General features: G+C 40.3%; 2 protein-coding genes across 4 annotated transcripts; both read right to left on the bottom strand.

Annotated features, from left to right (window-relative positions):
- Nucleotides 1-336: 336 nt before the first annotated feature.
- RB195_012083 (uncharacterized protein) lies at nucleotides 337-585 on the bottom strand (the record flags this gene model as incomplete). The annotated part of the gene is made up of 1 exon (XM_064193773.1): nucleotides 337-585. One exon carries the CDS (start codon nucleotides 583-585, stop codon nucleotides 337-339), a length of 249 nt encoding a protein of 82 aa, XP_064051356.1.
- An 823-nt stretch (nucleotides 586-1,408) lies between these two features.
- Nucleotides 1,409-22,169, bottom strand: RB195_012082 (uncharacterized protein; the record flags this gene model as incomplete). Of its 3 annotated transcripts, XM_064193772.1 has the most annotated exons (37): nucleotides 1,409-1,595; nucleotides 3,618-3,763; nucleotides 5,446-5,572; nucleotides 6,359-6,480; nucleotides 6,543-6,700; nucleotides 6,761-6,875; nucleotides 7,014-7,082; nucleotides 7,967-8,064; nucleotides 8,131-8,224; nucleotides 8,298-8,410; nucleotides 8,482-8,621; nucleotides 8,718-8,768; nucleotides 8,870-9,012; nucleotides 9,279-9,397; nucleotides 10,344-10,425; nucleotides 10,486-10,683; nucleotides 10,777-10,900; nucleotides 10,983-11,142; nucleotides 11,260-11,378; nucleotides 12,059-12,195; nucleotides 12,255-12,355; nucleotides 12,425-12,458; nucleotides 12,522-12,581; nucleotides 12,638-12,806; nucleotides 12,856-12,868; nucleotides 12,939-13,030; nucleotides 14,011-14,207; nucleotides 14,266-14,358; nucleotides 15,881-15,946; nucleotides 16,006-16,142; nucleotides 16,212-16,323; nucleotides 16,375-16,497; nucleotides 17,110-17,177; nucleotides 19,773-19,932; nucleotides 19,998-20,147; nucleotides 21,900-22,038; nucleotides 22,123-22,169. In XM_064193772.1, 37 exons carry the CDS (start codon nucleotides 22,167-22,169, stop codon nucleotides 1,409-1,411), a joined length of 4,263 nt encoding a protein of 1,420 aa, XP_064051354.1. The 3 variants fall into 3 exon arrangements, with proteins under 3 accessions (XP_064051354.1, XP_064051353.1, XP_064051355.1); XM_064193771.1 differs by lacking the exon at nucleotides 12,856-12,868 and having other exon boundaries at nucleotides 12,869-13,030; XM_064193770.1 differs by lacking the exons at nucleotides 1,409-1,595; nucleotides 12,856-12,868 and having other exon boundaries at nucleotides 3,605-3,763; nucleotides 12,255-12,458; nucleotides 12,869-13,030.
- Nucleotides 22,170-22,182: the final 13 nt, after the last annotated feature.

The raw sequence follows: 22,182 nt of genomic DNA, 5'->3' as shown, positions 1-22,182 counted from the left end.
TCTGATCTTAAAATCATCCCGATCTGAACGAATACACTTAAATACATTTGGTCTATTTACGTGGATCTATGTCAAGAAATATACGAATAAACAAATAAATAATAAATAAACACGAAAGAAATTTGACTTACTTGACTTCATCGGCGGGTGGTGTCACGACCTTACGCGGCTATCCGCATCTTCAGTGGGGTGTGTCGTCCTTGAAAATGTCCGAGCCCATCCTGTTCGATCTTCAGCTAGACTTCGCATAAAATCTACCCGTCCATCGCTATTCCATAAGCGGCGGAGTTTTACGTCTTGACTGAACTGCCTGTCAATGCCAAGAGTCCTCAGATCTTACTCCACCACCTCCGTACAGAACTCTCTTTTACGACCAGGGAGTCTTTCCCAAGTAGGATCTGGAAGCATCCTCAGGACAACTTGGACAAAACGATCTAGTGGTTTCCTCATAAGGCGACTAAAGAAGCGAAGACGATTTTCCATGACTGTTTCAGAAGGCCGGGAAAGATGTTGACGTTTTCCACGTGTCATCCGCCGGTACACCATGTCCGCTTCCGCGTAAAGTTCTTCGTTACGGCACACCATCGGCCAAAAGTAGCCTAACACTAACACGTCCAAACAACTTCTCTCTCCATGCAGTCAAGCTATTAGATCACCGTGGACGATGCTGTCCAAGTCTCCGATCCGTACATCATGATAGGACGCATTGCGAATAGGTAGACTTGTAGCTTGACTTTGTTGGTGATGGAGAAACAAATAAAAACATAAATAATAAGAAACTAAATAAACAATGCAAACACAATAGAAAGATGAACTGCTCAAGTCACTTTTTTTCTGTTGAAAAGGAAACGACAAAGCCAACGATTGGCTTGAAGAGGTACAAGAGTATTGACGATGTAGTGGGGCGAAGACCAAAAACACTCAACCCGGCGTCCATCTCTCCTAAAACGACCAAAGATGCGGGGACGCCGCCTAATTCTCGATTAGAAAAATAAAATTAAGCAGACTGGACATCTTTATGAGAACCAATGGAAACGAAATGGGGTAAAATGTTGTTGGGGAGGAGGTTCTCGAAATAAATAATTAAATCAATCGGGGACTTGAGTGCTAAGCAAAAAAATAAAAAAAAAAAAAAAGCCCCCCCACAATTACATTTTCCCCAAGAGCCGTAATGCTGTGTTCATTGTTTCACCATCATATGTCATAGTCTCACCGCCATATGTGATGAAGCACAAGGAGAGGCCCGCTCCTTTCCAATTTTTCAATTTATATTGTATATATATATATATATATATATTAAAAAATCAGGATATATGGTGGTCCACATAAAGTGTAACAAGCTACGGAAAATCCAGAGATCCGGCAATCCTTTGAGCCAAAGAAACCGAGAAGAACATTGACTGAACCTTCAAGAAAAATTGGGCGCAAGCACAGACACTGGAGCAGTGTGAGACAAATCTTCCGGATTTCTGGACGAAGATGTTTGCCCGTCAAGTTCGTCCGATTTCAATCTTTCGGAATTTGCTGCCTGGTTGATTCCAGAGCAAAAAGCCTGCTCTTTTGAGCACAAGTCACCAGATTTGCTGAAAGGAGCCCTGGATGAGGCATGAGGCATGAGAACTGATTGCGCGCAAACTCAAAAATTTCCGGAAGAGATTAGATGCTCGTATTGAAGCTAAAGCCAGTCATTCTTTTATGTGATGTATGAGAACTTACGCAGAATTTTCCGAATATTAAATAGAAGGGACATTTCTTATATGGATTAATTGGTGCAAAATTGTGGGTAGTTTTTTTTTGCATCACACTTCATGTGAACCACCTGTATGTGCTACAGCTCCGGAAAACAACAAAAATGGTTTATGTGGTTGAATTAAACTCACAGCAGCATGACAGTCGATACGAATTGGTTTTGCTGGAAAATCCTTGCATAGATTTCTCTAAGAAAATTTTTCATGATTTTCATTTTAATTTTTATTTCAAACTTGCTACTCTTCTCATTTTTCTCGCATGCGTGGAAGCCATTGGACAAATTTCTACAGCGAACGATGGACTTCCTAAAGCGACGAATCCTTAGCATAACTCCCCAAATTTTTCGCTTTCTTTCTAGAAGAGGTTTCCGGTGCAATTGCAGACATAACTCTCTTAGTTCGATAAATTTTCTGGAAGAAAAAAGTCCTTAATGCTTCTAGCTCAAAAATCATCGCAGAATTATTGTATCCTTATCACTGCTTGAATTACAGTAAAAATTGATCCGTATCCGTAGGTTGAATGCTCGAATCGAAAGTTGACGAAAACCCAATCAATCAAATATTCGAAGGCGAACAGTCTTACACACGAAGCGTGAACTTCAAAGTGCTGGGACCCTCAGAGTATGGTAGCGCGGCTTGCTCTTCACAAAGATAAGCAACTACTATTCTGTGATCTTAATAAAAAGGAAATTAAAAAACAATTTTATCCAAAACCAAAAAAGGCCCAAAAAAATCAAACATGTTTTTCTCAAAAATTGTAAATATTTCCTCAATTTTCCTTACTTTGCACAATTTTGCTATGCGTTAACATAAATTCGTAAAGATGCTCTTCTATGGTTCCAAGAACCTCCAGTATGCTCCAGAATCCTCTGGTGGCGTATTAAGCAAAATTTGAAATGAAGAGGAAAAAAGACCCGTGCACTCAATCCGAAAATCTTTAAAGAAACAAACATTTAAAAAAAAACAGATGTTTTCAGGCCTCCTATAGAGAAATCGAATTTTAAAAGATTATTTTACTAATTATTTTATTAAGATTGGTATTCATTATACTATTATTTATTCAGCAGATCAGATTTATTTCGATGATTACTTTAAAAGAAGACGACAGAAAAAGAGGGCCTGGACAATTTTAGGATGGAATAATTTTTTAAGGTTGGAAACGGTGGTGGTTTTGAGCATTACACATATTTACATTATGTATTTACATTAAATTAAGCAACATTTTAATAACATACCTGAATATCCGTCAAACTCATAGAGATAATATTTTAATATTTTTGGGGCACGTTCAATTTTATTTTGCGTTCTAATTCAGTGTCAGTGGACTTCTGCGGCAGCCGACAAGTAATTCACTGTTTCGATTTTTTTTCTGACAAATCCATGAAGCGCGCTGTCATCAGTCACGGTTAACCTTCGATGGATGACTGACAGATAGTGTGGGAGAACGATTTCCACCTTAGAGAGAAAGAAACAGTTCGTTCAAGAATTTTTATTTAGTCAAGTCATAAAAAATTTATTTATTACTCATTAAAAAAATCTGAGAGAAAACAAAAACAACAAAAGCATCTGTGGATCGTCTTAAAATAGAGAAGCAAACACTTATACTAAAAAAAAATGAAGGTTCAAAAAAAATTTGAAACAATCTTTCGAAGGACGAGATCAATAACTTTGCACACATCACATCACGGCGAAGCTACGGGAAAACACATACATGGTCAAAATAGCAAAACGAGTAAACAAGACTTGACAACAGCAAATTTATAGCGAAAACAGCTAGGGGGCAAAAACACGTGTGTACTCCTCGAAAAAAAAAAGAAATCGTACGGAAAGGTGAGCGCAAAAAAACAAATCCTGACCTATATTTCCAACCCAAACTTCGATTTCAAAAAAATTGGTGTCTTGGGTTCACAGCCAACTGATGTTGCTATGTCTGGCACATACTGGAGCAAATCGAACATTCCTGTACCTAACGATATCGGTACGCCAAGGATAATCCGTTCGGATACTCCTCTTATCTGGAGAACTTTCAAGCCTACAGTGATAATTTGACATAAATATAAATAAGACATAAATAAATAATATATAATATATAATAACATACAGTAATGACATAAATATAAACATAAATATAAACAATATAAGCAAAAACATAAGCAACCTGATAAATATAGTAATCGTAACATCTTCCGAAGCCGAAAAGAGGAGGATGCGTTCGATCACAATTCAATTAAAAGCAAAGAATCGCTTCAAGATTTAATTAGAGCACTTTTTTAAAACCAAAATGTGTTACCGTACATAAATATCATCAAATGATATATAAAGAATCTAAGAATATTTAATTTTGACTAAAATTAAAAGCTCATCAATTAGAAAAGAAAAAAATCAAAATCAGCCCTAATCTACCAATTGTTCATGATTTCAAAATATTTCCTTAATTTTCGAATACCTACGTGCACGAAAATTTCTAGGAAACTTCCCGAATATCGACGAACATCAATGCAAACGATTTATAATTTGATCTTTTCCAGCTAGAGGGGAGGGGAGGGGGGATAGGTGTACAGTAACAGGTTAACACGGTCTTAGAAAATGAACTAATGAATGAATGACTGAATGAATGAATGAATGAATGAATGAATGAATGAATGAATGAATGAATGAATGAATGAATGACTGAATGACTGAATGACTGAATGACTGAATGACTGAATGACTGAATGACTGAATGACTGAATGACTGAATGACTGAATGACTGAATGACTGAATGACTGAATGAATGAATGAATGAATGAATGAATGAATGAATGACTGAATGACTGAATGACTGAATGACTGAATGACTGAATGACTGAATGACTGAATGAATGAATGAATGAATGAATGAATGAATGAATGAATGAATGAATGAATGACTGAATGAATGAATGAATGAATGAATGAATGAATGAATGAATGAATGAATGAATGAATGAATGAAGAATGAATAAATGAAGAATGAATGAATGAATGAATGAATGAATGAAAGAATGAATGAATGAATGAATGAATGAATGAATGAATGAATGAATGAATGAATGAATGAATGAATGAATGAATGAATGAATGAATGAATGAATGAATGAATGAATGAATGAATGAATGAATGAATGAATGAATGAATGAATAATGAATGAATGAATGAATGAATGAATGAATGAATGAATGAATGAATGAATGAATGAATGAATGAATGAATGAATGAATGAATGAATGAATGAATGAATGAATGAATGAATGAATGAATGAAATAATATTAGATGGGAAAATGGGGGATTCTGAGAATGGTTCTATAACCCAATTTTAAACTGCTATCATTATTTATAAGGTATTTTACCCCATCACTCAATTTCAGTCCCGAGTTCTGCTCACAGATTTCAAAAAGATACACTCACTCACCGGGTACCCAATCTTTCTTTGATTATGGATAGATGAGATGGAAGAGGGTGGCGGTAACGGATCTTTTTGGGTGCTACTGGTCATAGCCAGCAATAAGAAAGAGTCCCATCTGTTAAAGCTGATTTATTACTTCAAACAATTACAAAATCATACCTAAGAAGGTTGGAACGCAGTTCCACCTCATCTAATAAAAGTAAACACACTTTGACATTGAAATACACAGCGAGTTGAAAAAACAAACAAACAAGAATCTTAATAGCTCACCGTATCTCTCTGTGAGAAGAATGCTGCCTCATACAAATGTTCACAAGTTTTCTCGAACGAAGCTGATCCAAGCACGGACTCTTTCATTTTCATCAAACCATTCCGAGTCATTCCGAGCACTTCTCCTCTAAAATTTATCTTTTCGTAAGATTCGTAAGATGCCGTTGGGTCAAATATTACATATTAATAACAAATTTTGTTTTGGATCACTATCGAATGAAGAGCCAAGCGTTGTTCCAGGAAAAAAAAATAGATAATCTGGGAGTAGTTGAAGTGTTTGAGAATTTTTCATGAAAAACAAATTACTAGTGTACAGAGATCAGTTAAATAAAAGACAAGGTGTCTGGCGTTAATCAATCCGCTTGGGATCCGACACCACGTTCACTTCAATTCCGAATATTTTGAGGTTTACGAACGTGTAACTGGCCTACACAGGGAGTGGCGGGGGTTAGCCGATCGATCAAGTCGGTGATTTTATCGTCCGTGGCTTCGGAGGTTTCGCCGTGGCTGCACGACCGGTCGGAGGTTCGAATCCGCCCTAGTGCCAACCAAGCCTTTCGTACATCCGAGGTCGATAAATTGGTGCCGGGCTTGTCCGGGAGTGTAAAAACACTAACTTGACACATCCGCTAGCCCCTATAAGTGATTCTACAGGCCATGTAGTTACGCGTTCCTTAACCTCAGACGATTCTGAATTGAAGTGAACGGAAGCCGCATCCCAGCCGGATTGATTAATACCAGACACTTTATTCTTTATCCTTTATGACCCCCTTCAAAGGAAGAACAGCCTTCAGATGCTCAGAGTAGATTTCTATGGCGGACTGTAGGGTTACCTGTGGAATTTCCTACCATATTTTTTCCATTGAGCAAAAAAGGAAAGAGAAAAAAGAGAAAGAAGAGCCCCATAACCTACCTAAATGTCATGAGATCAGCTAGTAACATCACATGTCTCCTATCCAGATTGATACCGTGGGCATTCATGGTGGTGATGATTTCCGTGATGATTACTGCTCGAGCCGCTTCAATTCCTAGGACCTAAAATCCGCCAGATACACTCCCACGTTCAAATTGATTGCGGTTACAGTAACCAATCCTACCTCAGATACGGTAGAAGCATTATTACAGTAAGTAAAACGGTAATCAATGCCCGGTTGGGAAAGGACGTCTCGAAAATTACTGCCTTCAACTACAATTTCATATTCGTTTCCATGTCTCTCGTCAGCATGAATTGCACAACGCTTCACATTCAGTACACCTCCAAAAAATCAATAAATCAACGGCCCAATCGATAGGAATGGATGAGCTGGCCGCGTACCTTTGATCGCTACCTTTTGTAAAGCTTGCTTCATTATTTGAGCAGATATGGTAGGGCTAAAATTAGGGTCAGAAGGCGGTTTGATAACCATCATCGACTTCCCGAGAGTAGTTATCTGGATGAAATCGTTCTTTTCTCCTCTGGTTTGAAAACGACATGAGACCATAAAGCAGAACAAAAACAACAACAACAACAACAACAACAGCAGCAGCAACAACAACAACATAACAACATACGTACAAAAGACTTTTACCTGCGAAGTTTTGAACGGAGTGAAGTATTTTGAGGTTAGAATGCTCTGCACAATGTTTGATAACGTAATCTAAAATATTACAATTTCATTTCAGAAAAAAAGAAAAGAAAAGAAAACGAATGAAAAAATAAATGAAATGAAGAACCAACACCTGAGATGTTAACGTATATTTAGTCATTTATTCTACACATATCTTTGTAGATAGGAAAAAAATAAAGGAGCTCTGACGTGTACGGGTAAAGTTAAGGAGTTTTTCCGAGATTTTTATAACGTTATGATCTAGCTGACGGTTGGTCTTATTGGAAATCCAAGCACCACAGAGCACATATAGTGTTCTCATTTCTTTTTTCTTTTATTTCTTTTAATTTTTTTTTCACTTGCAAACAGCTTCGGCGCGACGTTCGTTTCAAATAGTACATTCGCCATCTCTGGTTGGAATTCTTTCTCTAATTTTTGCCCTGTGAAACACGACTAACAAAATTTTCCCACTCAATTCACATCAATAAGTAAACGGTAGGGAGGAAATTGATTTTTTTTCTGAAATTGAATTATGCACATGCAAATGCATGCGTGAAAGCAATGGAATTTCTGGTTGGACGGGAACCTGCACGACGATGATGGAGACACAAACAAACTAATTTCTTCGAAATTTCCGACCACCTCAACGATGATCAACATGGTGGACACCTGGGAAAGAACGGCACAAGGTCCCATGGCGTCGAACCAGTGCAGCGGCGACAGAAGGAAGGCGGACGAGAAATTGCGGTTGGACAGGTGCCACGAGTCGTGTCGATGTCAGAAAGCTATGAAACTGGGTGGCACGGGTCCCATTGTCAAATAATAAGAAAGAAGAAAAAGAAAAGCTCGGTTTGAATGTAAGAGCCTGAGATTGATGTGCGAATTTTCTTAGTGTTTTTATCGAAATAATTCAATGAGAAAAGAAAAAAAATCACCTGCAATCTAAGCAATTTCATACGCTTTCGACTCAACTTCAACAGTAGGAAAATACTGTTTGGAAGGTAAATCTCTTCAATGTAGTCGCAAATCTCTCCTAAAGTACAGGAGAAATGTCTGGATTTTTTCAAGGAAAATTGAAAGAGAAATAAACTAGAAATACCTAAAGTGGTAACGTCAATCCGTGCCTTAACTTCTCGTGCAATCCCCTCATTATTCTTCTCCACCAATTTAGCGCTAATTATTGGCGTTGAAACCTGTAGATGACAAAGGTTTGAACTAAACCTGAACAAAACCTTAGCGTAGCGAAACATCCTTAGATTAACTAACCGATTTAACAGCGTCAATAATTTCCTTAATACGAGGGATACCTTGAGTGATGTTCATTGAGGCGACACCGGCAAAATGAAATGTTTTTAATGTCATTTGCGTTGTAGGTTCACCTTAAAGTGTATTTTTATCATCAAAATAACCCCGTAAAACCGTCGAAGGATTACGGTAACGCTTCTAGTACCGATACTGGTTGCTGCGATAGCACCGACAGCTGTTCCAGGTTCAATAATTGCCCTCTTCAGTTTTAGACAACATTTTTCAAGGAAGGTCATTAATTGCAATTTTGATACACAGTGAGTTTGTATCTGGACGTTTCTGAACCTAAACGATCCTTTCGGTTCCGATGATAAAATAAATAATAACAAATAAAAAAATAACAAATAAAAGAATATAAAAAAGCAAAAAGAAAACACATACTTCTGGCGGTTGAGACAGTCTGTACAGCGGTCAATAATGTTTGGAGGTGGTCTGCAACCCTAATTTTTATCTTCAAAGTAACGTATTCTAACGCAAAACCTTAAGAGGACAACAAAAAAGGGAAAAGAAGAGAAAACTGCCAAAATGCTAACCTATCTCGATGTTTACAGCAAAACTTCGGAATCCTACGGTATCTTATGTTGGCGTCGATGACGTCATTGGTGAAACGAAGCAGCTGATCGCGGAACAGCGGATGGATCTTCCGAATTTCTTCAGTTACATCAATAGCTAGTGTCTACAATTGACAAGAAGAAGAAATAATAAATAAGAAATAAGAAATAATAAGAAATAAGAAATAATGAAAAATAATATATAATAATAATAAAATAAATATAATATAATATAATAATAAGAGAATAAATAAAAAAGAATTTGCGGCTTTCATTCTAACTTCATTACTATCTTAAGAATGAATATACACGTTTAGAAAAAAAAGACAAATAAGGAGAAAAAAGTTTTCCTGGTAGCTTTGAAGTGAGTAAAACCTCAAAAAAAGCATACCTGCACGGAATTCCAATCGACTTCCTCATTTTCTAAAAATGGAATATTACTCCGGACATGTTCTAATTCACGTCGAAAGTCTAGGAGAGCCACATTTTCAGTTTCGATCGAAGCAGGATCTGCAAACTTTTGAAGATAGCGCTACTGAATGAGCATCATCCCAGAGGAAAAGAAAAATTTAATCAGAAAAAAAAGTCTAGTCAAGTTTAGACTCATAATTAAAAGAAGCGCTAATGTATGAATACCATCTCAGAAGAAAAAAAAAGTTCTAATCTGAATCAGGAAGCTTATAAACTCCTCTGAAGACTGCTCATGTAGCGTTTTTTTATGGCATGCTATTGCTCTATGAGTGAAAGGTCCACTTTTTGATAAGGGCCAAACTGGTAGGACCGTGCTCACGGTGCATGCTATTGCTGGCACTGCTGGACATACATATCCGCTCAACAAACTCTAGCCCAACAATTTTCTTTTGTTTGTTTGGAGCTCATTACTTTCGTGAATTTTTCGTCTTTACGCTTTGCTCCATAAGTGCGATAGGAAGGAAGGAGTCGGACTCCTTCAAGTTCAGAAGGGGTTTGACTCATGGAATGCAACTCAAGTGATGCGGATCCCTTCGCCAACCGTACAAAAGTGAAGAGGATCCTATCCCGAACAGTCCAAAAGTGAAGGAGGTCGGACCACCGGCTTCAACTATTGCATCTATGTTTTGCACACGGAATTTCTTTTGAAAAAAAAAGAGATTGGAATGAAAAATACCCAACAGTTGTTAAAAACGAGGAAAAGGCAAAGCAGTGAATCAATTAGGCTAGCAGTTTTAGCTCAAACATCCAATAAAAACCAAAATAAGATCAAAGTAGACGTTAGGATCCCACCTAAAATAAACCAAAAGAAATAAGAATAAGATAAAATCCCACATCAGATTAGGATTTTTGCCTTCTGGAATTTTTCCAAGCGTACATGTCGAGGAAACAGCCCCTCTATTGTGTAACCTGGGTAATTTTCATGCACCATTAACAAGAAAAATTTTTACTGCCTACAGTAAACTGCCAGAACTACAAAACAAACCTAGACCATCCTCTCCGAAGACCAGCTGAACAATTTCACCAGTAGATGAACGAACTGTACCGTCATAGGAAACGCACAGATCCTGACAAAAAAAAATGCAATAAATAAGAAATCGCAACGTTACTCCTTATCTACAACCTACCTCTAGACATTTGACCAAGCGCCGCTGCATGTAGCCGGTTTCAGCTGTCTTCACCGCGGTGTCCACAAGACCTTCACGACCACTTATGGTGTGAAAAAAGAATTCCGTAGGTGTTAGACCGGTGAAAAAGCTGTTTTCTATGAAACCTCTTGCCTCCGGGGTCTTTGAAGATTTCTCGAAATGTGGAAGAGAGCGCTTCTAAAGGCAACACGAATGACTTGGAGAAATAATAACTTTGAGAGAGAAAAACGGAAATGAATAGAAAAACAAAATATAAATAGGTTGACGTACATCAAAACCGTCTGGGGTACGGTGACCGGACACTGCCTGCTGTCCAACACATGCAATCATTTGCGAAATATTCACAAGCGACCCTTTAGAGCCACAAATTGCCATGAGAAGCGCAGAGTTGTACCTATATTTAAGCCAATTTTTTCAAAAGAAAATAAAAAATTGGAAAAATGGGAGAAAGTGAAGAAAAAAGAAAGAGAACGCACTTTGACAAGCTTTCAATGCATGATTTCCCAGCCTTATCACGAATCGATGACAATTCGTGGAGAACCAATGCTTCAAACGTTTCCTCATCGGAAAAACCGGGTTGTGCATTTAAATTCCCCATTTTCAGTTGTTCAATGTAGTGACGACACTTTTTGTATCCTACGGAAAGCAGAAAGTCAAGAAATCACATTTTTTGCGAAAATAGTGGAAAAAATAACGACAATGAAAAGACGGAATAAACTGGAAAAGGAGAAAAAAGAAGAGCTGGTGCCCTACCATCATTTATCAACGATGCCTTTTCTTTCAGGAGACGAGTACTTGGACAAACATCACTAATTCCTATGGAAAATCCATGGTTTGTCAGATACTCCGTAGTGATTCTTGATAGTCGCCACCTATAAGTATGGTAGGCTCAAAATTACATGAAGCACCGTGTAGCTGCGTAAGAGGCTAAGCTCGAAGAGGTTAGGGTCCAGAAGGGAACCACGGAAGCACCATCCTTCGCTACAGTTCGCGATTGTCCCAGCTTTCCGCGATTCTAACCGCTTTCTCCATTGCGTTGCTTCGAGCGCAGCCGCTTACGCAATTACATCGTGCCTCATGTCGTTTTGACCTTACTGTAGAAGTTAATCTGATCACTCGGGCACAGAATGCGGTTCCTTACGACGTTCTCTATTGCAAAGCGCTACCATAGCGCCCCGTTCTCGCCCGCGATTCGTCGAAAATCCATTCAGACCCCCGCTGGGAAATTCATTTCATTCCACAAATCAGAGGCGGGGGCGGGGCGCAAAGGTGGCGCTTTGCAGTAGAGGACGTCGTAAGGAACCACTTTCCGAAGCCGTCTGTTTGCAGTGGAGGGAGAGATGAGCGGAACCACGCCTGTATTCATATTCTACGACCCGATATAGGTATACTCCAACGAAAATCCATACTACGCCAGATTTGTGGGATGATCCCCTCAGACGCTTGAAAACGCTTCGCCAAGCCGTTAATTTACACATAAACATGGATCAATCATAGCGCTACACGAATTCGTGGGAAATTGCTAGGAAAACTATGCAAAAGATCAACTCACATAGCGTCCGCGGCTGCATCACCTCCGAAATCTCGTAGAATTGCGTGGAAAATGCTTGTTTTCGATCCAGGACCCACCAGTGCCTTATCCAAAACTCCAGAAATCAAACGACCATTGCGAATGATGACGAAGGAGTCCTTAACATTCACGAAAATCCTGGCAAATACAGTTCCTAGAGTATAATTAATAGCTGTACTTTCACGCAAAACTCCTTGTTTGACGTATAGCTCCTGTTAGGTGCTGTGAGGGTGAATTCCCTTAGGTCATCCGAAAAAACCAATTCCGCGAGCTGTTTTCCTGTCCATAATGTGGTTGGTTTCAAAATTGCTGGAGTAGGGAGTCGAATGCGATTTTGTTTCCGCTTACGATCGTCGATGAGCGATGCAGTTAATCGGCAAATCTGAAGGAGACCGGTCCCTCTACAAATGAGGAGCAACTGAGCACAACTCTTTCTCCTACATACCTCCTGGTAATTCAAAAACGTATCCTTATGGGTCAACAAATAGGTTCCAGTTATAAAATCCTGAAAATGAAGCGCTTTAAGCTGCAATACTAATCACTGGATACGGTAGCTTCGACCTGAATAGCTGCGATTAGTATTTCACCAGAACGAGGAGTGACCATGTTATTCTTGACATTCATCAGAGAATAAGCTTCAGCTCTAGCCTCATGGGTTTGCGGCACGTGTACGTTCATCTCATCCCCGTCAAAATCCGCATTGTAAGGGGTACAGACACATTCATTGAATCTAGGTAGGAAAAAAACTTCTTAAGAAAGAAAAACAGTAGTCAGCTCACCTCATCCTTGTACCTTAACGTCTTTCCAGGAACAATTCTAACTCGATGACACATAATCGAAACCTTATGTAGGGATGGTTGACGATTGAACAGCACCACATCACCGTCATCCAGGTGACGCTCGACAATATCACCAATTTTTAGTTTTGCAGCGGTCACATCACGATTAACGTATCTAAATTTAAAGAAAAAAACATTTTTATCAGATCCAATGATCACTTTTCTGATTTTCAAACCCTTTTAGTTGGAGGGTTGGAGGTAGCAATTGTTGGAAAGCACAGACAAATCTGTTTTAAAAAAAATTCTGTTGAATTCATAATCATTTCACTACAAAAACCTTAGAAGTGATTTCTAACATACGTATAACCTCACACGCAAAAAGAGGCAGATTTCCAGTTATCCAAACTTTGAATAGTCTCCGCCTCAGGAAATTGGCGCGGCATAAAATATGAACAACTGAGAAAATTAAACGTAAGAACGCTGATAACTATAAGGAAACAAACAAACTACATTGTAAAAAAGATAAAATGTAGTTGGGGAAGAGACACTCAGTGGCGCCCCTAATTCTGGAAGTAAATAACTAAAACAGTCGGCGCCCTGAAACTTAAGCAGTAGTCTCAGAGGGATCTATGACATGTAAGCTAAAATTGCTAAGCGAAAAAAGTAAGATAGAGCGTTCAGAAATTAGGGCGCCATTGAGTCCTCTCAAGTAGATTTTCCTTGTAAAAAGAACCAATTGTAGTTAGAATTGTTTGGAAGAAATCAAACAGTGCAAAGAATCAAAAGCTGTAGAGTTTTCCAGAATCTTCTGTAGTGCCCCGCCTGCACGCAAAGACGACGAATTCGGATCTACTTCTAACAATTTATTTAAAATTTGAGCTTGAACAACTCTGCTTAGCTTTTTTCAGGTTACCACTCAGGTAGTTGGGGCTGGATTACTTCATTCCTTAAAAGCTTGTTATGGTTTTTATTGGATTGCTTCATTAAGACTTACATCTTGTCGGTTTCGAAAAATAAACACGAAAAACCCACTGAAAACGCTTGATGTTGTAGAAACTTTTATGAATAGTTGGGTTGAGGTAAAATTTCCATGGTGATCGTAAAGGTTGTTGCCCAAAATGGGATCTCTCCAGAAACAAAAGCATTCGAACTTACTTCAGCATGTATCTCCTTCCTGTGCTGCTCTCCAAGACATAGTTTGCGCCCGGATGAACGTTTGGTCCGGCCAGGACAAGTTGCTTCATTCGCTCCAGGTTCATGTCGTTTACAATTTCAGGAAACGTCAACGTTAGAGCAATATGAATTGGAACACCAATTTCATCAATGTGCATGTTAGGATCGGGTGAAATCACCTGAAAAGCTAAAATCGCTGAGACGAACGTATTCCACATCGAATAACCAGTGAATTACCGTTCTTGCTGTGAAATCCACTCGTTTCCCGGAAAGATGACATCGAAATCGACCATGTTTCCCTTTCAAACGTTGCATGAGACCACGAAGTGGCTTAAAGTGCTCTGTAGAGAAGTGAAGAGACTGATTGAAAGGGAAATTGTTGGAAATAAAAAGTTCTGAGCATTTTTCTGCTTTATTCCGACGATGAAACCATCACCCAAAAGAGTCAGAACGACATGAAGCACGGTGCAGTTGCGTAAGCGGTAGCGCCCGAAGTTGTGCAGTGGGCCGTAGCGGTTAGGATCGAGAGAGGACCTCTGGTACCACCGCACACTGTTACAGTTGACGATGGTCCCACCTGGATTCCAACCGCTATCTCCACCCACCGCATCGCCTCGACAGTGCACCCGCTTACGCAACTGCACCGTCCTTCATGTCGTTTTGACTCCACTATATATTGTCCATAAGAAATTCCACAATCATCAAAAAATCAAAAAAAAAACTAAAAAAATTTCATTGATATGCTGCCATTAACGATATATTTGCTATTTTTAACACTTTACATCTTAGTGAAACCGAAATGAAAACTCGTCAGAAAGGCGATGGGTAGAAAAGGATAGTAAATAACAATTTCTTAGCTTTCAGGAGAAATAAGGAACTATAACGTTGAAAAACCTCAGAATAAAATTCTTTAGATATATCAACAAAAATAGATATCAATTTTATTGGATGTTTATTATATTAATTAATTTTTTGATTAGATACGATCATTAGATAATAGTAATTAAATAATTAGATAATAATCATAGATAATTAGATAGAAACTCTAAAGGTGAAGTAAAAAGTTTTGAGCGCCTTTTTTCGCTTATCGTTTTATTTCGAAGATTGAATTAACATAGTTAGGAATAACTCATTTAGATCAAATGTGCGCCCTTTTGTTCGATAACTTTTTTCCATTTTGACGGCAATTTCATAAATCCGCAATCGAAGAAGTCCTCGTCCTCATTGGCAAAAAACCCCAGTCACCTCTTCTTCAGTACCCTCTCTTGACACCAGTTTTGTACCATTAAGAAAATTTTGTAAATGCTTGAAAAGGTGATAGTCGCCTGGTGCCTGGTCAGGAATATACGGGGCGGATGCGATAGAACCACCCATCCAACCTCTCGGAGCTTTTGACACATCGTTAAAGATGTCCCTGGTGGCGTCGCGTTGGATCTTAATGGGACCCATTTTTCCTACTGCCCGATTCTGACCTATTCTGACCGCTTCTGGTTGATCGGCTGCTTCGATGTGGTCAGTTCTTGACAGTAAAGGTTCGAAATTGTGTGCTTAGCTCAATGGGAAGAGCTCACAGTGGACAATTCCCTTCCAGAAATCCCATCAAACACACAGCAAAAACTTCTTGGCTGTTAATCAGGGCTTGGGGATGGCAAGGGCCAGCCCACAGCGACCGGACCACGATCTTTTTCGGTTTTTGTTCTCGTTGTGTCACCCAACGTGAAATCGCCTTGAAATACTACGACCGGATGTGATGTTTACATCATCAGATATGGCTCACTAAAGACATCTACCGTAAACGACCAGAACTTTTTACTTCCACACCTAATAGTTTAGAGCGAAGCAGAGAACCAACCTCTCTTGGCTGTAGACCGGATGGCAAACCGGATAGTTCACCATTAAAGTATAGAGCAATTTGAAGCTGAAAAAACATAAGATAGAAGAGATCCTGCTAGGAAGCCTACGATCTACGAAGCGAACCTGAAGATGGTCCCACGCTTCCATAACTGTTCTCAACGGAGCGCCATTCTTCTTATGAGTTTGGAGAATATCGTTGATAAGGATGATTTCGGACAGTTTCATGGTCAAATCATCCTCGGTAGTGCCAGATTTGAAGTCTTAAAGTGAGAAAAATGGTAATATCAAAAATCAAAGGATAAAACAATTGAGCTACAGTAACACTGCACCTGAGACAATGGATGGACGGATGCATACTGGAGGTACAGGGATTCTTACTAGAAGCAAACTGTTCGGATGGATAAGACAGCTATTCCGTTGAACCATTATGAGACGTAGATCCTGCGAAAATCCGAAATGGATACAGAATGAAAGTTGAATCTGGAAGCATACCTTCTCTGGAATATTATTGAAAAGCTTCAAAACCCGCAGTGGATTTAGCAGCACGGATTTGTTCTTCTGTAGAGCTGCAAAGAGGTCGGGATTAGCTTGGATGGCTGTTTCGTAGGATGAGGTCTGAATGAGGAAATGAATGAGCACACAGTACTCATCAATACAGTTAATGACAAATTCCACAGTTTCAATTTTCTGCTCACAAACTCCCAAACTTGAAAAGTAGGATTCAGAAATCTTTTAGTCTTTCTTTCTTTCGAAGTGAGACTCGAAAGGAAACCGCAAGTTTAACGTTTCCATTATACACAACAAATCCGATCAGTTTGCCGTAATCTCCACTTTAAAAGCATCACCCCACGAATCTGAGGTGGTATGGATTTCAGGTGGAGTATTCTTATAAGGAATAGTAGATTATGGATGCGGTGCTGCAGAAGGCTGACGCGCTCCAATCGAACTCCTTGTAGAAAAAAGTCCGCCAGAATGCCCGAGGCCGTATCTTCCAGGCCGTTTTTTTACGACAATTAGGAAGAAATGGACGGAATCACCCCCTCTCCATAATCTACTATCCCGTATACGAATACTCCACCTGAAATCCAAACCACCTCAGATTCGTAGAGTGATGCCTTTAAGGGTAGAGTGTCTCGACAAAAGATGACACATAATAGAATATTTAAAGATGAAAGGTGTAGAAACAGATAATATGCAGCAGAAGAGAAATCATTAGGAAAAACCCACCTCATTTTCAATTTTATGGATGGTGTGGACAATTTTTAGCACTGTTCCCTTAGCCTTTTTGACAATGCCTGAAAGAGGGACTGAACAGAGAGCAGAAGGTAAGAAAAGAGAAAAAAGTCGGAACGATAGTAGGGTCAAAACGACATGAAGCACGTACGTAATTGCGTACGCGGCTTCTCTCGAGGCGCTTCGGTGGAGCGGTGCGGTTAGGAGCATGGTGAAACCCTTGCTGGCGCCACCCATCGTTGTTGTTCGCGACGGTCCCACCTTGGTTCCAAACTGTTGTCTCCACCGCGCCGTTTCGAGCGCGTACGGAAATGCACCACAACTACACCCGTGATTCATGTCGCTTTGACCCGACTATAGAAGGATGAATGTCAAACATGACATATTTTAATAACATGGGACATCTGGTATAGTCGCGTGAAAAAGCTTAGTCATGACGTTCAGTCCAGCTACAGCTCATCGAGTTCAGTGCAGCTGCGTAAGCGGCTGTACCAAGAGGACTGGGATTGAAGTGGGAACATCGTGAATTGCAACGATGAGTATTGTTAGGATCGGTACACTGGGATCGAGAAGGATACCCATCATAACAATACACATCTTTGCAGTTCACGATGTTCCCAATTCGAGGGTCTGTGTAAAGAGGGTCCCGGCGAATTTTCTAGCATGGCCCAGTCATGCCTCGGCAAAGCAATTAGCGATGGATCGTATCCTAAAGAAATTCACTCTTGTTGGCACCTAAATAGCTGACTCCGCTTACCTACCCCTAATCATCCCGCTGCATCACCGGCTAGGATATAATTCACTGTCTACTAAATTGTTTTGGAGAATAAGACACCTCCACTGCAATTTTTGTGATGTGAGGTGATCTCAAATTTGTAACCGCACCAGAAGCAAGAGGAATAGTCACTTGAAATATGAGGATAAGACCTCTCTAATGACTTCAAAATACGTAAATGAAACTATTCGTTAAAAACGGAACATTCCAGCCCTCACAAGTAACGAAAATGAGGATTATCGTCATCCTGTAAGCCCCAAGCTTTTCTGTAACCTAATTTATTTAGAGGGACCTTGTGTATCTCTCATCTGTTGGGAGAAGAAGAGTTCATTTGATGAAATTTCTAGACATCCTGATGTTAATATCTAGACCGAACTCGCTCCTATTCTCTTATTAGAACACCACCCAAAATGACGCGTACTTTTAACTACATTGTTCTTTATTCAGTAATTTCGACAATTCACACCATTCTTCTTTACATATTTCTCTATAACTGCCGTAGTTCTCTGCTTCAGTATGACCAGAAGAGTATCTAAGACGGTTGTCTGCATCTCCGACTGGTGGATGACTTCGTGGAGGTATGTTTATCCCCTGGGATATCCACTGGACACGCAATGTCTCGGAGGCATTCGCGGAGAATCCGCTGGGACCCTCTTTACCGTTCTCCGCGTCGTTTCACGTGGTGATATAGAACACAACCTAAAAACTTCCACTGGGGATTGGGTGGTACTGGGCATATAGGCGTAGTGGATCATGATTTGACGCTACATGTGTCTGTCGCTTCACTACCAACTGGAAGGCGTGACCGCCTGATGGACGCAACGCTACCGTACAGCGTACAAAAATATTGGCAGAGAGTGCACACTTATGGATTTTACAACAAAAAAAAAACCTAAGCCAGAACCATTTTCTTTTGTAAAGATTAACATCTTGAATAAGTTCGGGTGTAGTGGAGCGGTTAGAGGTTCCGTTTACTGAACGATCGATCGGAGGTTAGACTCCGCCCCAGTGGTCACCAAGCCTTTCATCCCTCCGGGGTAGACAAATTGGTACCAGACCTGTCTGGGAGGATAAAAGCACTGACTTGACACATCGGCTAGCCACCGCAAGTCATTGTATAGGCCAGTTACACGTTCGTAAACCTCAAACGATTCTGAATTGGAGTGAACGTAGGGGCGCATCCCAAGCGGATTGATTAACGCCAGAAACTTTATCTTTCAACTTTTAACGTATTGAATATGGTCAAAAGGAGCAAGAGTTTGGGATCGGCGTGGGACCCTTGGGTAGCTTTATTAGGACTGCAGCGATAAGTGATGCAATCAAAGTTAACCTCTCAATTCCAACCGCTACGCTCCACCGCGCTGCTTCGAGCGCAGGCACTTCCGTAACTTGACCGAACCTCTGGTCGTTTTGTCTCAACCAAACGTTATTGAGTTGTGTCAAATATTATAATATAGGACATGTTTGGTACCAATTTATCAACTCCGGAGGGATGCAGGGGTTTCGGTTTGCACTAGGGCGGATTCGAAATTCAATTTTGATTCAGGATATATGGTCGGGCCAAAACGACATGAATCACGAGTGTAGTTGTGGTGCATTTGCGTAGGCGCTCAAAATGGCGCGGTGGAAGCAGCAGTTGGGACAGAGTTGGGACCGGCGCAAACTGCAGCAATGGGTGGTGTCAGCAAGGATTTCACCACGCTCCTAGCCGCTACGCTCCACCGAAACGCCTCGAGAGAGGCCGCGTACGCAATTGCGTACGTGCTTCATGTCGTTTTGACCCGAATATAATATGGAATTACTATCGAATACAGTTAATTCTCTTTATATTTGGCCAACATACATACCAGGTTTGAAGCCGATAATTGAAAAGAAAACATACCGCTATAGCGACCACATTTTGGACAAAGGACCGTTTTACTGCAAGTCAGAACTAATTTCTTTTGTAGAGCTTTACGTCTTGAATAGTCAAGACTACGGACTGAGATCTGCTCCAGAAAGTAAGATCGTTGAGTATCGTTAAGCAACAGACTTGAACAGCTCTGTAATGCAAACGAATGGCGTTTAAGAATGGCAAAGTTCCGCAGGCGCAACAATTTCGACTAACCTTACATATACATTGAAGTACTTGTAGGATTAGTTTGAAAAATCCAACATGAAACACGGGTAGACTGAGATCGATGTAACCGAAGTGTCCAACACAGTCGGATAGATTCTCCTCACAGGTCTGGCATCGAGAATATTTCGAGGAAATCCCCTTAATTTGTAGTTTATGGAATAGAAGTATAGTCGAGTCAAACGACATGAAGCACGGACAGTTGCGTAAGCGGCTGCGCTCGAAGCGGCGCGGTGGAGCGTCGCGGTTCGGACCGAGGTGGGACTACGGCAAACTGCAGAGATGGGTGGCGGTAGCGAGGATCCTTACACGATCCCAAACGCTACGCTCCACCGCTCCGCTTCGAGCGCAGCCGCTTACGCAACTGCACCGTGTTTCATGTCGTTTTGACCCAACTATGCATGGTGGTATGCGAGTGATTGTGAAGATTTCGGAATCAAAGAAACAAAAGGACCGGTTCCAAGCAGAAGAAAGAAAAGAAAATGAGGAGGATGACTCTAGAAACATTTCAGCTACAGAAACTAGAATTATGAGCATAATTAATTAATTTGATTTACATTACAAAAAATCAATAGAAATGATTCTGTTCGCGAGCGTAGAAACATCCAAAAGGACATGCTAAACTTCTGTAATGTGTTGAAAACAGCTAATTTCGACACTAAAACTGAAGAAAAATAGCTTTCGTGCAAAACCATAAGGTCCATCATCAGAAATAAGTTAACGCTTATAAAAGAGCATTCAACTCGGAGAGAATCAACCTCACTACCTCACAACGTAATACATCCACTTAATGCTGATGTATTCGATGGGGACGGATTCGAACGGAATCTTCATACAGTGATGCAATCCAGTCATTCCAAATGTATGTATTTCAAGAAATTATTAAATATTTGTGAATATTTTTGCCACACTTAGTTACAGAGAAAAAGCAAATGTTCAAGGCCAAAATATTACTAGTCATCCAAGTGCAAGTACTTCTCAAATGTCTATACTAGGGTCAAAACGAAACGGTGCAGTTGCGTAGTCTGTAAAGCTCGAAGCGGTGCGGTAGAGCGTAGCCGTTAGGATTGTAGTGGGCCAGCATCGCCATCGTTTCGGTCTGGTCTGCGATGGTTCCACATTGTTTCCTACCGCTACCTCATCGGCTCCGCTTCGAGCGCAACCGTTTACGCAATTACAACGAGCTTTGTTTCGTTTTGACCCTACTATGCAGGTTGTTATCCTTGTTTAAAGGCATCACCCCACGAATCTGAGGTGATACAGATTTCAGGTGAAGTATTCGTATACGGGATCGTAGATTATCGAGAGGTAGGTGATTCCGTCCATTTCTTCCTAATTGCCGTAAAAAACGGCCCGGAAAATGCGGCGCGTGCACACGGCTGACGCGCTCCAGTCGAACTCCTTGTGGAAAATAGTGCGCCAGAACGCCCGAAGCCGTATCTTCCGGGCCGTTTTTCTACGGCAATTAGGAAGAAATGGACGGAAACACCTTCCTCTCCATAATCTAGGATCCCGTATACGAATACTCCACCTGAAATCCGTAAACCCCCTCAGATTCGTGGAGTGATGCTTTTAAGTGCGGTGCGGTGGAGCGTAGCGGTTGGGATCGTGTAAGGAGGACTCACGCTACCGCCACTCATCTCTACAGTTCTTTATGGTCCTATCAGGATCCCAACCGCTACGCTCCACCGCCCCGCATCGAGCGCAGCCGCTTACGCAACTGCACCGTGCTTCATGTTGATTTAACCCAAATATGTGTATCGAGTAAAATTTTCACGCGGTTGAGTAAAATTAAAAAAAAATTAGAAAAGAAGAGAAAAGTGAAGAAAGCGTGAAACATTAAAAAGGTATTTCAGCCAATCTCAAGCGCTCAATGAGTAAATGTCAGCTTACCAGACGATGATCAAGTGGACCAAATGGCGTTGGAATCCTTCTCTCCGGATTTTCCTCGTACAAACGACTTTTGCAAACACGAATATGTGCTGCTCTTCGAACAAAATGACGATCAGCAGGCAAAAATTCCACACCCACACTAAATAAACATCCATAAAAACGAAAAGTTCCAGCGAAGAGTAAGAAGTTCTGGGAAAAAAAAAGCAAAGAAAAAAAAACCTACACCTTATGCGTTGTTGTATCAACTTCTCGATACTGTTCCTTGACCATCTTCACGTTTGAA

This window comes from Necator americanus, chromosome III, assembly GCF_031761385.1.
Source record: "Necator americanus strain Aroian chromosome III, whole genome shotgun sequence".
In the NCBI taxonomy this organism is placed as follows: Eukaryota; Metazoa; Nematoda; class Chromadorea; order Rhabditida; family Ancylostomatidae; genus Necator; species Necator americanus.
Note: the sequence above shows the minus strand (reverse complement) of the source record. Positions and strands in the feature narration are given on the sequence as shown.